This window comes from Muntiacus reevesi, chromosome 17 (assembly GCF_963930625.1).
Source record: "Muntiacus reevesi chromosome 17, mMunRee1.1, whole genome shotgun sequence".
Classification (NCBI taxonomy): Eukaryota; Metazoa; Chordata; class Mammalia; order Artiodactyla; family Cervidae; genus Muntiacus; species Muntiacus reevesi.
Window position 1 is genome coordinate 58,497,060 of NC_089265.1, and position 14,375 is coordinate 58,511,434.

Here is a 14,375-nt window from a genome sequence, read left to right on the forward strand (position 1 = left end):
TTTCATCATATTCTTTCTGCTTGGAGTGTTTTCACGTATCGTTAATTTTTTAAAAATTAGTCATGGTAATCAGAATCAGACCTTTAGCAAGTCATAGGTGTTTTCAGTTTTAGAGGTTAGTAAATTTTCCATTTCTACAAGGTGCTACTGGTTTCTAGATTGCTTGGATCTATGAGCTTATTCTTTGCTTCCAGCTGTGATAGACAACTCATCTGACCTTAAATAAACTGATTTTTAGCAAGTTGGGTTTTTTGCAGAGTACTTTTTTTAATATTTAAAGTTAACATAATGACCTCTGGGAATCCACCATGAACTTGGATTTCTTAAATTGGTGTTTTGTGTTTTCCAAAGGTTACAAAAGTGGATGAAACCAGAGGTATCGCACATATTTATTTATTCACCCCCAAGAACTTCCCCGATCCTCACCGCAGTATCAATCGCCAGATTACAAACGCAGACTTGTGGAAGCATCAGAAGGATGTGTTTCTGAGTGCCATATCCAGTGGAGCCAGCTCCCCCAACACCAAAAGTGCGAACACCCCCATTTTGGGCAACCCTGGAGAGAATTTCAGAAAGAGCCTCACGGATGTCCTCAAGAAGTCTGTGGTCAGCCACCCCAGCTCTTTCTTTACAAAGGAACTGCCGCCTCCGGTCCACTTGTCCAAGCCGGGGGAGCACATGGACGTGTACGTGCCTGTGGCCTGTCACCCCGGCCACTTCGTCATCCAGCCGTGGCAGGAGATACACAAGCTGGAAGTCCTGATGGAAGAGATGATCCTCTACTACAGCGTCTCTGAGGAGCGCCACGTGGCCGTGGAGAAGGACCAGGTGTACGCCGCCAAAGTGGAGAACAAGTAGGTCCCCAGACGGAGCCCTCCTCCTCCTAAGAGAGGTCTGTCGGGTGGCACCCAGAGCCCTTAGCCCCGCGGGGGGCTCGTGTCAGTCTGTCGGTCGTGCCCGACTCTGGGATCCCGTGGGCTGCAGCCCGCCAGGCTCCTCCCTCCATGGGGTTTTCCAGGCAAGGATCCTGGAGTGCCATTTGGGGCTCCACACATGGGAATTCTGAGTGTGAAACAAGACCAGTGAATTATGTGATTTTCTAATATTTAAAATGATGTCGTTTAGCTGAAAATCTAATGACCATATTCCTGTTAAAACATAATTATATCAGAAGTAAAGGTTTAAACATCTTTTCTACTTTCCTGTGAGAAAAAATATTTAGTATTTATATTTATTATTTAGGAAATAATGTTTTTTATGGATGACTTTTAAGTTTTAAAAATAAGATATTTACTGGAGAAAATTTAGAAAATCCAAAAAAATATAAGAAAACAAGGTCAGCCAACCAACATAACCCCTGTTAAACTACTTATATATTTCCTCTAGGTTTTTCTCCTATACATATTTCTACAATTAGTATATTACTATATGTAATTTCATACCTACTTTTTTCACTTAACATAATTCTGTAAACTGTTTTTCATGTGATATCATTTCTTCATAAATTTTTTAATGGCTAAATATTCTATCATAAAGAGAAATCATAATTTACTTACATTTTCTTTTTTATAGGTTTTTTTCACTGTTGTAAATAATGTTGAACTGAAATCTTTGTTCAACTCTCTGATTATGGGATAGATTTCTGAAAGATAAATCACTTGTTTAAAGATTATAGGATTTTTTGTATAGGCAGTTGGCTGCTTCCTAGAGAGCTTTTGCCACCTTTATAAGGTGCAACAATGCATATTTCACTGCTCTTTAGACATTGCACTTCCCTAGTGGCTCAGATGGTCTACCTACAAAGTGGGAGACCCGGGTTCAATCCCTGGGTCGGAAAAATTTCCTGGAGAAGGAAATGGGAACCCATCCCAGTATCCTTGCCTGGAAAATCCCATGGACGAAGGAGCCTGGTAGGCTACAGTCCCTGGGGTCTCAAAGAGTCGGACACAACTGAGCGACATCACTTTCCTTCTTGGCCGTTGGACAGTGAGGCTCTGTTGAACACTTTCGGTCTGTTTTCTCCTGTTTGCACATTTGGATCCACACAAAAGAACTGTCTCTCCCCCTACCCTTCCTGTCCCAACATACACACAGGCACATACCCCTTTTAAACACACAGTTTAAAAGGTCAACTGCTTATTTTTTCTAGAAAGTACTTTCATTCATTCTTACGATAAATACCTTACATATGGTTATGTATGTGTATGTACTTAACCATAGGCATTTATAGAATTTTGCTATTTTTGTGGGAGAAGAAAAAATTTTTAACTCAAAAGTGAAAAGTATAATAGCTTTCATTCTGAAAGGCATTCAAGTTATATGTCACAGCTTTTCATCTTTAAAAAAAGTATTTTTAGTATGTCATGTTATTTACAGTCATAAGCATAAATGGGTTTCAATACAGGAACATAGTATAAATTTACCCTTCAGAATTGCTATTGGGTAGTTTAATCACAGTTAAGGCCAAACTGATGCTAACTCTTATATGAGGAGCAGATTAATGGTGACTGGTGGTGGGGAGCTCCCACTGGAGGGAAGGGTCCTGTGAAGAGCACCCAAACACTGGAGGCTGTATTCAGGACTTCAGACTCCACCCCCACACCTCCATGGATCTGACAGCTCTACTGAGTGAGGACTCTTGGGTTAAATCAGTTAACTTGTCCTAAATAATCAAGGGATGCCTTATCTGTAGGAAGAGATTATCTAATATCTTTTGAAACTTTACAAACTGAATCTATTTAAGTACTTAGAGCTTCTATCTTGCTTACAACCCAGGACTATTTACTCAACTTTGTTCTCAGCTCTGGCAAGTTAAGACTTAGGAATTTCACATACACCTTTGATTACAGTGGTTTCCACAGTTATCACAATATAGGAATAACCTAGACAACTTATTAAAAATGCAGGCTCCCCTTCCTCGCCCCAGGACTCCTGAGTCAGAATCTCTGACAGTGGAACCACAGAATCTAAATAAACTCTCCAGGTGATCCACATGCAGCCTTGTACTAAAATTGGTAATGTAGTCAAAACTGAAGCCTTATTTAAGCAGTTAGTTTTGAAAATTGAAAGCTAAATAGAAATGCAACACATGATGGTTCTCTCCTCACTGCTCTGAACCTTTTTTTTATAGACTGAAAGCACAGACCACTGTCAATCATTTGCCTGGTACAGTTTAAAGACAGTGATATTGGTGGAAGCCAAATGTTTTTATCTCCTTTTATACTTACACAAATTATACTTAGAGCCTGCACCAAACTGGCATTTCCACAAATGGAAATTTCTCTTCAGATTAATCTAAGTCTTATTTGCACAGCTTATCTTCATTTGAATAATACTTATGATAATAGCTACCATTTGCCAAGTGCCTGTTATATGCCAAATGAATGTGTTAGGTACTTAAAATGTATTATTTCTGCAAGTAGATTAAAACTAAACATTACGCATGAGGTGACTGAGGCACAGAGAGGTTAATTGAAGAGCCCAGAGTGACATGATGGGAAAGTGGCCCAGATGGGACACCAGCTCAGGTCTCTTTGGGCCCCAGAGCTCATGTACTTTTTATGACACCTTTCTGTGCCCCTGTTGTCTCTGTGGTGCGTGGATTATTGCCTCCCGCACTTTGGGCTTATCTGAAGGCTTCTGGAGGTCATCCCAGAAGCTCAATCACATAGAATGTTTGAAGTCAGTCTCTCTGTAGCTTTCGTACTGTGTTCATGCTATAGTATCTGTGTGTGGGCTCCTGTACCTGTTTTCGCCCGGCGTGCCCTGGCTGGGGAATCGGTTGCTCCAGCCAGCCCCAGCCCAGCCTGTGTTGCAGTGATGAGGCTGCTGTTCCCCTGGGCTTGTGGTTCATAATCTTGTTTCAGGGGGTGGCTGGGAGCCTGACCCACACCTTTCGGGAGCAGAGACACTTTCATTTTAGACATTATTGACAGTCATCCTTTTCTTAATGTAATAATACTCTTTAATCATGTAGTTAAGATATAGGACTTTTGAATGGTCCTTCATACCTAAACTTTGAAGTCTAGGTTTTTCTCATTTTGATTGTGATGATGTAGGTCCAGAGGAGGAACATATATTCATGTGAATTCCCTTCTCACATCTTGAACTTGAGGTCTGAAATCATACTCTTCTTCCTCCCTCCCCCCTCCCTCCCCCTCCACACACTGTGCTCTCCTATCCTTTATTAGTTCTTTATTTTAGGTGGTGGATTAAATTTTGTGTTTCATGTTATCTCGGCTTTGTAATTCCTTACTTGGCAAAATTAAAATGATCAATCAGTGTTCAAAGCCTCTTGTCCTCCCTTCGCAGCCTGGCTCCCCAGTCTGACTGTCTGCTCCATTCCTCCGCAGCCTCCACTTTCCAGATGCACAGTGGCCACCTCACTGCTCCACCCTGCCTGCACAGTCTTCTGTGTCTTTCGTTTTTCTCCCGCTTGTCCTCAGCCAGTCCTGGCTTGCTTTCCTCTTTCTGCCTTTCACACATGGCGTGACTAAGTTGCGTCCGACTCTTTGCAACCTATGAACTGCAGCCCACCAGACTCCTCTGCACATGGGATGTTTCAAGCAAGAATACTGAAATGGCCATTGCTCACACTAGCAAGTGGGTACTCTTTCTGCCCCCTTCTGATGTCTATGTCAGAGGCTTTCTCTATCTCCTTTATACTTTAATAAAACTTTATTACACACACACAAAAAAGAGTGCTGGACTGGGCTGCCATTTCCTCCTCCAGGGAATCTTCCCCATCCAGGGATTGAACCTGCGTCTCTGGTGTCTCCTGTCCTGGCGGGCGGGTTCTCTCACTGAGCCACCTGGAAAGCCCCCACACGTGGGCCTTGTTCCAAACCTGTGGCCGTCTCCTGCCTCCCATCAGAGGGAAGGGATCCATCAGCCTTGTCCTGGTCGTCCTCCATGCCACTGTTTCCTCCTGCTTAGAGGTGGGTCTCCTTCATCAGCTCCATGAGGCTTGTAAGAGGGTATTGAGTGAACACATTCCATCAAATGAGCCAGTGGCAAAACAGAGAATAGTAACCTCTGGAAAAAGAAGAAGCAGTCTCCTTAAAAACTTCTATAACAATATTGCTTTTATATTTTGATGAACGACATTTATATTAGTTTTTCTTTTTATAAAGAAAAACGTTGCCCTTAAAGCAAGTGTTGACTTTTTCTCCTCTTTTAATCCAATGCACACCTAGGTGGCACAGGGTGCTTTTAAAAGGAATCCTGACCAATGGACTGGTGTCCGTGTACGAGCTGGACTACGGCAAGCATGAACTAGTCAACATGAGGAAGGTGCAGCCGCTGGCGGACATGTTCCGCAAGCTGCCGTTCCAAGCAGTCACTGCGCAGTTGGCAGGTAAGTTCTGGGGAGTCTGAGCATCATTGTTTTCCAGGGTATTGTTGAACATCTGGGTTGCTTATGCTTTTATTGTAGTGTTAAGAAAAAACCCACAGCTACATATACTAGCCAAAGTAAACAAATGGAAACAATGAAACAACCAACAGGAGAACATTGCATGAATAATATTTCATAATCTATTGCATAAATTATAATGCATCTACAAAATGGACTTTCACAATTATGAAACATTCTTGGCTTGTAGAATATGACCATTTTCATGGCCAACATTTGCATTGCACAGAAGTGCAGAGCACAGAGGTGTGTGATTTCAGCATACTCACACCAGCCCATTGACTGTCATAAAATCTGAGGAGCTAAACTAGTAAGCATTGAGTGGTACTTCTCTATGACAGTATCTGATGAGATGCGTTTTTATCTTCTATGAAAGCAGTGCAGTGTCGGCGGCCCCTCCATGTGCCCTCGACCAGCAGTTAACGTGGGTGCCTAGCTGAAGCTCTGCCCAGACAGCTGGCAGCGTCAGCAGAGGGTGTGGAGGTCAGGAGGGCCGAGGGCTGCCGACATCTCCAAGCATCTGGGCCGTGTGTCCTGCTGTGCTGGGGTGGGGGAGTTATGACCACATGTGCCGCCCTCATTCTTTGCCCCCCACTCACCTCATATACTTAGTAGTGGCAGAACTAACTTGATCTCAGAAATGAGAGCAATTGTGTATATAAATTCTTATTGACAACTTTTATTAAAGAGGTTAGGGATGGATAGATAGAGATGGTCTTACTTGCCAGTTTCTTTGTCTCCTCCTAGACGTCAAAGGAAACTCTCAGATGTGAACCAAAACTGGCATCTTATGCCTGACTTGGCTACCATTGATCTTGTCTGAACTCAACGTTCTAAATAATTAATGGCTACATTTTCACTTTTTAATGTTCAGGTTTTGCTGTCCACACCTATTGTTAAACATGGCCGTCAGAACTTCCAGTGAAGGTGTCTCTGTGAGTGAGGGGTGCAAGGCACCGTCATCCCCACCCCAGCTCCGTGGTGCTCCTTGTGCAGGGGGCTCTACAGCCACTTCTCGTCACTGAATTCAAACCATGCTGGGAGGTTTAGGCTCTGTTACCATCACTGAAGCAGTAGTTTACAGACTATCCTAGGCTTCTCTCATCAGAAGTTCTTAATAATCCTAGAGTTTAGCCCACTCACTGATAGGTCTTTAAAATCATATATGAAACTCCCATACCTTCATCACTATGGGGCATAATTTATAGTTTATCTAATCTAGCATAAGTGAACTTAATTTTTATTAGCTTAATGGTATCTCTTGAAAAATACAGAATTCTTGTCTCAGTTTTGTTTTAAAACCTAATTCAGAATTCTCTAACTTGAGCTCTCAAGTTTAAAAGTCATGGGGATGGCTGATTCATGTCAATGTATGGCAAAAACCACTATAATATTGTAAAGTAATTAGCCTCCAACTAATAACAATAAATGAAAAAATAAATAAATGAAAGTCATGGGGATTTATTAATAGATATGCATGAGATTTTAAATTCATCTTGTCCAACCGCTTTATTTTGTGAGAAGTAAACTGAGGCGTGAAAGATTAGCCTGTTTCCCCAAGATCATGCCATTTCATAGAGGAAGGACTGGAAACACTTAACTGAATCTCCAGACTTTCACTCCAGTGCTTTTACCATGATGATGTATGTGACTTTAAACACTGGAAGTGTATTAATTCTTCTTCTTCTTTTTTTTTTAACTCTCTCTGGTTCATCAGAAAAAAATATGTGACTAAGCGAAATGTCATTGATACTGATATTCTCTCATCATCAGTCTGTTACCTATGTATACTTTGGGAAAATGGGCAGCCTTTATTATAACTTCATTTTATAACATTCAAATGAAATTTGTGTCTGTAATTGGAGGTTTACAGGAGTGACCCCATTCGGAATAGAAAAACCATAAGCAAGACTATTTTAGGATTGTTTGGCATCTCTGTTTTCAGTTAGGCAGGTCTAACCTGGTATGCTTAAGCCACTTTGCCACTGACTAAATAGTTTTCCATTATAACAGATCAAAGAAAGACTCTTTTGATCCTTCACTGATCTTCGAATCCTTGTCTTTCTCTTAGGAGTGAAGTGTAACCAGTGGTCTGAGGAGGCTTCGATGGTGTTTCGGAATCACGTGGAGAAGAAGCCTCTGGTGGCACTGGTGCAGACAGTCATGGAAAACACTCACCCTTGGGACCGGAAAGTGGTGGTCTACTTAGTGGACACGACGTTGCCAGACACAGATATCTGGATTCATGATTTTATGTCCGAGTACCTGGTAGAGCTTTCAAAGCTCAATTAATCACTGATTCTGAGACCTTGACAACTAATTCAGATTTTTTAGCAATAACAAAAATGTAGTAGCCTTTTAAAAAAAAAATTACCTCTGCTACATGGCTTTGACTGCTGTGGGAAGTTGAAAAGAATATGCTTATTTTTTTTTTTAAGCTTATGTTTGATGAAAGGTATTTAACAAGTTTTGTCGTAACGGAGTTGACTTTTCAAAGAGAATTGCACTTGAATTACTACTATAATATTAGAATTAAAATGTTTATCAATACAAAAACTGATTATCTTAAAATTTCTCGGCTCTATGATCTTAAAGACCCCTCTCCCTCTCCTGTTCATGTTTTCTTCCTTGCTGTGCTCAGTTCTTCTCCAGTTAACTTGAGAGTTTCATGATGTAGCCCTGCCCTAGTATAGCGGTGGGTCCCAAAGCAGGTGGTCACCACACCATGTGAAGTGTCTCCCAAGTCTTCAGCTCATCAGCATTGCTGCTAGTGGTGCAGCTGGAGGACAGCCCAGGCAGACCAGCACCTCCCTCACCCCAGATCACACCAAATCTCGAGTCGTTTCTCATCACCCAGAGAGTGTGGACCGAGAACCCAGGCCTCTGCCATCTCCCTGCCCAGCTCACTGTCCACTGCTCTCCCTGCACCAGTCACAATGAGCCTTCATCTGCTTCCCAAACCCCATGCATGCTCATCCAGGGCTGCTGATGTTCTCAAGCAAGGCTTCCTCCCCTCAGACCACTCTTGCTGTCTTCCCTCAGCCCGCAACTCATGTTGTCTCCACCACTCTTGTCTGTCAGTATCCTCCCTGACTGCCCAGGCTTATCTGGTTCCGCTCCCCGACTCCCCTCCTACTGCATTGTTCTTCCAACTCTGCCTCTCATGGTGCCCAGACCTCACTGAGCTTCCTACCACATCAATAGTTGTCGGCACCAATCACTCCAAATAGATTGTGAGCACCTGGAGGGGGGGAGGGAGGGAAGGAGGTATCTTAGTCATCTGTCCAGTCATATCCTGGTAAATATTGGACAACTGGTTCTGGCGGGTATGTGTGGGGGATGGGGTCAGTGAGCCCTGATTTGTAGTTTCTGATGATTCCCGTGTTATAAATATTCCTACTGTTGTTGAGTTCCAGGTAACAGTGTGAGTTGAGAAAAGATGCACCCAAGTGGCTCTTGTGAATTCTAGGATAGTGAGCTCAGTTTGGCTGGGAAGCTTAAAATTTTAATTTTGAACATATATTGAGTTTAGGCTAGTTGACCTCTCTGTGATGAGATGCACAAATAATTAGAAATATAGAGTGGATTTCAGGGCCAGAGATAAAAATTCTTAAATATTTAGACCAGGCCAGAGATAAAAATTCTTAAAGTCGTTTGCTTATTTTTATTTGTGAACATCTAGGAAAGGTAAGACCAGAAAGAAACTACCAGATGTTTAAAATGTTTCATGTAAAATGTGTTGAAATTATCTTACTAGCTTTTTAAAAATTTACATTTAGCCTTTATAATTAAAGTGATTCAAAATTCAGGAATGATTATCCCAGTGATTTAAATAATCATTTATGATAAAATAAAAACATTCCAATACATAAATATTTAAGTAAAATAAAGTAGTATAAACTTTTTTTAAAAAAATAATGCTTTCTTTCCCTAACAACAACCAAAGAAAAACCCACAAATATCTTCAAATTGTCTACAGGTAAGAAAAAGGTGGTTTCTATACTACTTCACTAACTTTAGGAACATTTCTGTTACTTTTTAAAATAAAACAATAAATTGTTGATATAACTGAACAGTTAACCTAGAGCTGAAACAGTTTGACAGACGAACGAGACTTGCCCCCTCCTCATACCACATTCAGAAGTCCATTCCAGGTAGACTGAAGCCTGACAGTGAAAGGCTACTGTAGGAAGATAACACAGGAAACTACCTTTATAATCCGGGAGCAGGAAGCATGCCTTAAACTGGACGCCCAAAGTGCTAACAATAAAGGAGAAGATTGACCCTTGAACACGGTGAGGGGAGGGCGTTTAGGGGTGCCAACCCTCCCTGCTGTGGAAAATTCCTGTTTAACTTCACAGTTGGACGTCCTCATATATGTGGTTCCTCCACGTCTGTGGTTCCACATCTTCAGGTTCAACTGTCCAGAGATGGTGCGGTTCTATAGTATCTTCTGTTGAAGAAAGTCCATGTGTATATGGGCTTGCACAATCAAACCTGTGTTGTTCATGGGAGAGTGTACTAGACAACATTAAAACGAAGAACATCTGTGCATTGAGCACATTATTATGAAGGTGAAAAGGCAAAGCACAGATTGGAGGATACACACACACACACACACACAAAGAAAAATAGACTACATATATTCAATAAATTATCCAGAAGCAAAATAGGCAATACATCGGAACAAACACTTCACAAAAGAGGAACTCCAGCAGGGCCGTAAACATGAAAGATGCTCAGCCCATTCGGACACAGGGAAATGCAAATCAAACCTCAATGAGATACCGCTACTCAAGTGCCAGAATGGGGAACATGTTTCTATTTCTGTTAATTCCAAGTGGGTTGAAGATGTGTGCACTTGTGCCGGGAGATGCTGGTAAAGAAAGTTCACAGCTAGACATCTGTAATATCTAAAACCCAGAGATAAACTATATATCCATTAATAGTAAAATGGATGTGTTTAAAAACTGATATATTCATCCAGTGGAAACCTCTGCAGCAATGAGAGTAAACAAACTACAGTCACGTGAACCAACATGCATTAATGTTAAAACACAGAGTTGAGCAAGTGAATATTAACTGGGGGGAAAGAGGCAAGGAAGGAAGCGACTACCATTCCAGTAAAGCAAGTGGGAGCTTTAGCAGGGAGACTTGTGACCCAGAAGAGCGCAGCTTGACTTTTGCCAGCCGTGTTGCCTGCAACAGGGGTTCGAATGATAAAAATGTTGGACTTTCTTGGTGGTCCGTGGTCAAGAATCCACCTGCCAGTGAAGTGGCCCTGGTCCGGAAGGATCCCACATGCCACGGGGCAGCTAGACCCGTGTGCCACAACTCCTGGGGCCTGCCCACTGCAGAGCCGTGCTCCACAAGAGAAGCCGCAACTCGAGGTGGTCCTGCTCCCTGCAGCTAGGGAAGGCCTGCGTGGCGCAGCCAAGACCCAGTGCAGCCAAGCATAAATAAACAGAAATTGGAACCCGCACACTTACACTGTATGCCCTTCTCTCAAAGTTTTGATTTCACAACAAAAGGATTTAAAATGTTAAATCTGAAATGTTACAGCATTGCATTGTTTAAAAATATAGGGTATGTGCCCCTTGACAAGAGTGTTTTCTTAAAGCCCTGAGGGTTTTGCAATGTAGGAATACATTTCGTGGAAGCAAGAGTTTTCAAAGGTGTTTCTCATTAGTGATCTGTACACCAATATTAAAAAGCTTATATAAACAGGCTCTACCCCACCAGAAACTTTCCTGTGATAATCCAAAGATACATTCCATCTACACAAACTCCTTTTTATGAGCCATGTTTAAAATTAAAACAGAATTTTAATTTAAAAAAAAAACAGAAAAAAGTTTTTGTTTGGGTTTAAGTGGTTTGTTCTGGAAAACACATTTGGCTTTTAACACTTTTGAACACAAAAGTAAAAATAAACAAATGGGACTACATCAAACTAAAAAGCTTTTGCCCAGTAAAGGAAATTCATCAACAAAACAAAAAGGCCACTTACTGAATGGGAGAAAATATTTGCAAATGATATATACCATTATGGGTTGAGGAGGCCTTACAAATAGCTGTGAAAAGAGAAGCAAAAAGCAAAGGAGAAAAGGAAAGATATACCCATTTGAATGCAGAGTTCCAAAGAATAGCAAGGAGAGACAAGAAAGCCTTCCTCAGGGATCAATGCAAAGAAATAGAGGAGAATAATAGAATAGGAAAGACTAGAGATCTCTTCAAGAATATTAAAGATACCAAGAGAATTTTTCATGCAAAGATGGGCTCAATAAAGGAATTTCTGAATGGTATGGATCTAACAGAAGCAGAAGATATTAAGAAGTGGTGGCAAGAATACACAGAACTATACAAAAAAGATCTTCACGATCCAGATAATCATGATGATGTGTGATCACTCACCTGGAGCCAGACATCTTAGAATGTGAAGTCAAGTGGGCCTTAGGAAGTATCACTGCAAACAAAAGCTAGTGGAGGTGATGGAATTCCAGTTGAGCTATTTCAAATCCTAAAAGATGATGCTGTGAAAGTGCTGCACTCAAGATGCCAGCAAATTTGGAAAACTCAGCAGTGGCCACAGGACTGGAAAAGATCAGTTCTCATTCCAATCCCAAAGAAAGGCAATGCCAAAGAATGTTCAAACTACCACACAATTGCACTCATCTCACATTCTAGTAATGCTCAAAATTCTTCAAGCCAGGCTTCAGCAATACGTGAATTGTGAAATTCCAGATGTTCAAGCTGGTTTTATTATCTTTTTTACTTTTATTATTTTTTATTTTTTCTATTTATTTTTATTAGTTGGAGGCTAATTACTTTACAATATTGTAGTGGTTTTTGCCATACACTGACATGAATCAGCCATGGATTTACATGTATTCCTCATCCCAATCCCCCCTCCCACCTCCCTCTCCACCCGATCCCTCTAGGTCTTCCCAGTGCACCAGCCCCAAGCACTTGTCTGTGATCTGTTTCACCCTTGATAATATACATGTTTCGATGCTGTTCTCTCTAAACATCCCACCCTCACCTTCTCCCACAGAGTCCAAAAGTCTGTTCTGTACATCTGTGTCAAGCTGGTTTTAGAAAAGAGAGGAACCAGAGATCAAATTGCCAATATTTGCTAGATCACCAAAAAAGCAACAGAGTTCCAGAAAAATATCTATTTCTGCTTTATTGACTGCCAAAGCCTTTGACTGTGTGGATCACAATAAACTGTGGGAAATTCTGAGAGAGATGGGAATACCAGACCACCTGACCTGCCTCTTGAGAAACCTGTATGCAGGTCAGGAAGCAACAGTTAGAACTGGACATGGAACAACAGACTGGTTCCAAATCAGGAAAGGAGTACGTCAAGGCTGTATATTGTCACCCTGCTTATTTAACTTCTATGCAGAGTACATCATGAGAAACGCTGAGCTGGATGAAGCACAAGCTGGAATCAAGATTGCTGGGAGAAATATCAATAACCTCAGATATGCAGATGACACCACCCTTATGGCAGAAAGTGAAGAACTAAAGAGCCTCTTGATGAAAGTGAAAGTGAAGAGTGAAAAAGCTGACTTAACGCTCAACATTCAGAAAACTAAGATCATGGCATCTGGTCCCATCACTTCATGGCAAATAGATGGGGAAACAGTGAAAACAGTGGCTGACTTTATTATTTTGGGCTCCAAAATCACTGCAGATGGTAATTGCAGCCATGAAATTAAAAGATACTTACTCCTCCTTGGAACGAAAGTTATGACCAACCTAGACAGCAAATTAAAAAGCAGAGACATTACTTTGCCAACAAAGATCCATCTAGTCAAGGCTATGGTTTTTCCGGTAGTCATGTATGGATGTGAGAGTTGGACTATAAAGAAAGCTGAGCGCCGAAGAATTGATGCTTTTGAACTGTGGTGTTGGAGAAGACTCTTGGAGTCCCTTGGACTGCGAGGAGATCCAACCAGTCCATCCCAAAGGAGATCAGTCCTGGGTGTTCATTGGAAGGACTGATGCTGAAGCTGCAACTCCCATACTTTGGCCACCTGATGCTAAGAGCTGACTCATCTGAAAAGCCCCTGATGTTGGGAAAGATTGAAGGCATGAGGAGAAGGGGATGACAGAGGATGAGATGGTTAGATGGCATCACTAACTCAATGGACCTGAGTTTGGGTAAACTCTGGGAGGTGGTAATAGACAGGGAGACCTGGTGTGTTGTGGTTCATGGGGTCGCAAAGAGTCGGACACGACTGAGTGACTGAACTGAAATGAACCCAAAATATATAAAGAACTCATACAACTAACATTTTTTAAAAAATCCAATTTAAAAAATGGGCAGAAAATCTGAATAGGTGTTTTTCCAAGGAAGACATATAGACGACCAATAAGCATATGAAAAGATGTTCAACATTACTGATCAGCAAAATACAAATCAAAACCTCAATGAGCTCTTACCTCACACATGTCAGAATGGTTATTATCAAAAAAGACAAGAAATAAGTGTTGGTGAGGATGTGGAGAAAAGGGAAGCCTGCTACAGTGTTAGTAACAATGTAAACCGGTGCAACCACAATGAAAAATGGTAGACGTTCCTCACAAAAATTAAAAGAACTACCATACAATCCAGCAAATTCCCTCTGGGTATTTATACAAAGAAAACAAAACACTAATTTGAAATGATAATGCAGCCCTAGTCAAGATACAGAAGCAACCTAAATGCCTATCAATAGATGAATGGATAAAGAAGATGTGGTGTGTGTGTGTGTGTGTGTATATATATATACACACACAATAGAACATTACTCAGCCATTAAAAAGAATGAAATCTTACCATTTGCAACAACATGAATGGATTTAGAGGGTATTGTGCTAAGCAAGATAACTGAGACAAATACTTTATTGATTTCACTCATATGTGAAATCTAAAAAAGCAAAACAAATGAACAAATAAAAACAGGAAGAGAGTTAT

At 41.2% G+C, this 14,375-nt stretch overlaps 1 protein-coding gene across 4 annotated transcripts in view; it reads left to right on the top strand.

Moving 5' to 3' along the window:
* TDRD7 (tudor domain containing 7) overlaps positions 1 to 7,969 on the top strand; it is a 90,983-nt gene extending 83,014 nt beyond the window's left edge. For all 4 annotated transcript variants that reach the window (XM_065907740.1, XM_065907741.1, XM_065907743.1 and 1 more), the window contains 3 exons: positions 352 to 854; positions 5,196 to 5,356; positions 7,485 to 7,969. In XM_065907740.1, the coding sequence (XP_065763812.1) occupies positions 352 to 854; positions 5,196 to 5,356; positions 7,485 to 7,705 (885 nt within the window). In that variant the 3' untranslated portion in view covers positions 7,706 to 7,969. The remainder of the gene's footprint in view (positions 1 to 351; positions 855 to 5,195; positions 5,357 to 7,484) is intronic.
* The last annotated feature ends 6,406 nt before the right edge of the window (positions 7,970 to 14,375 follow it).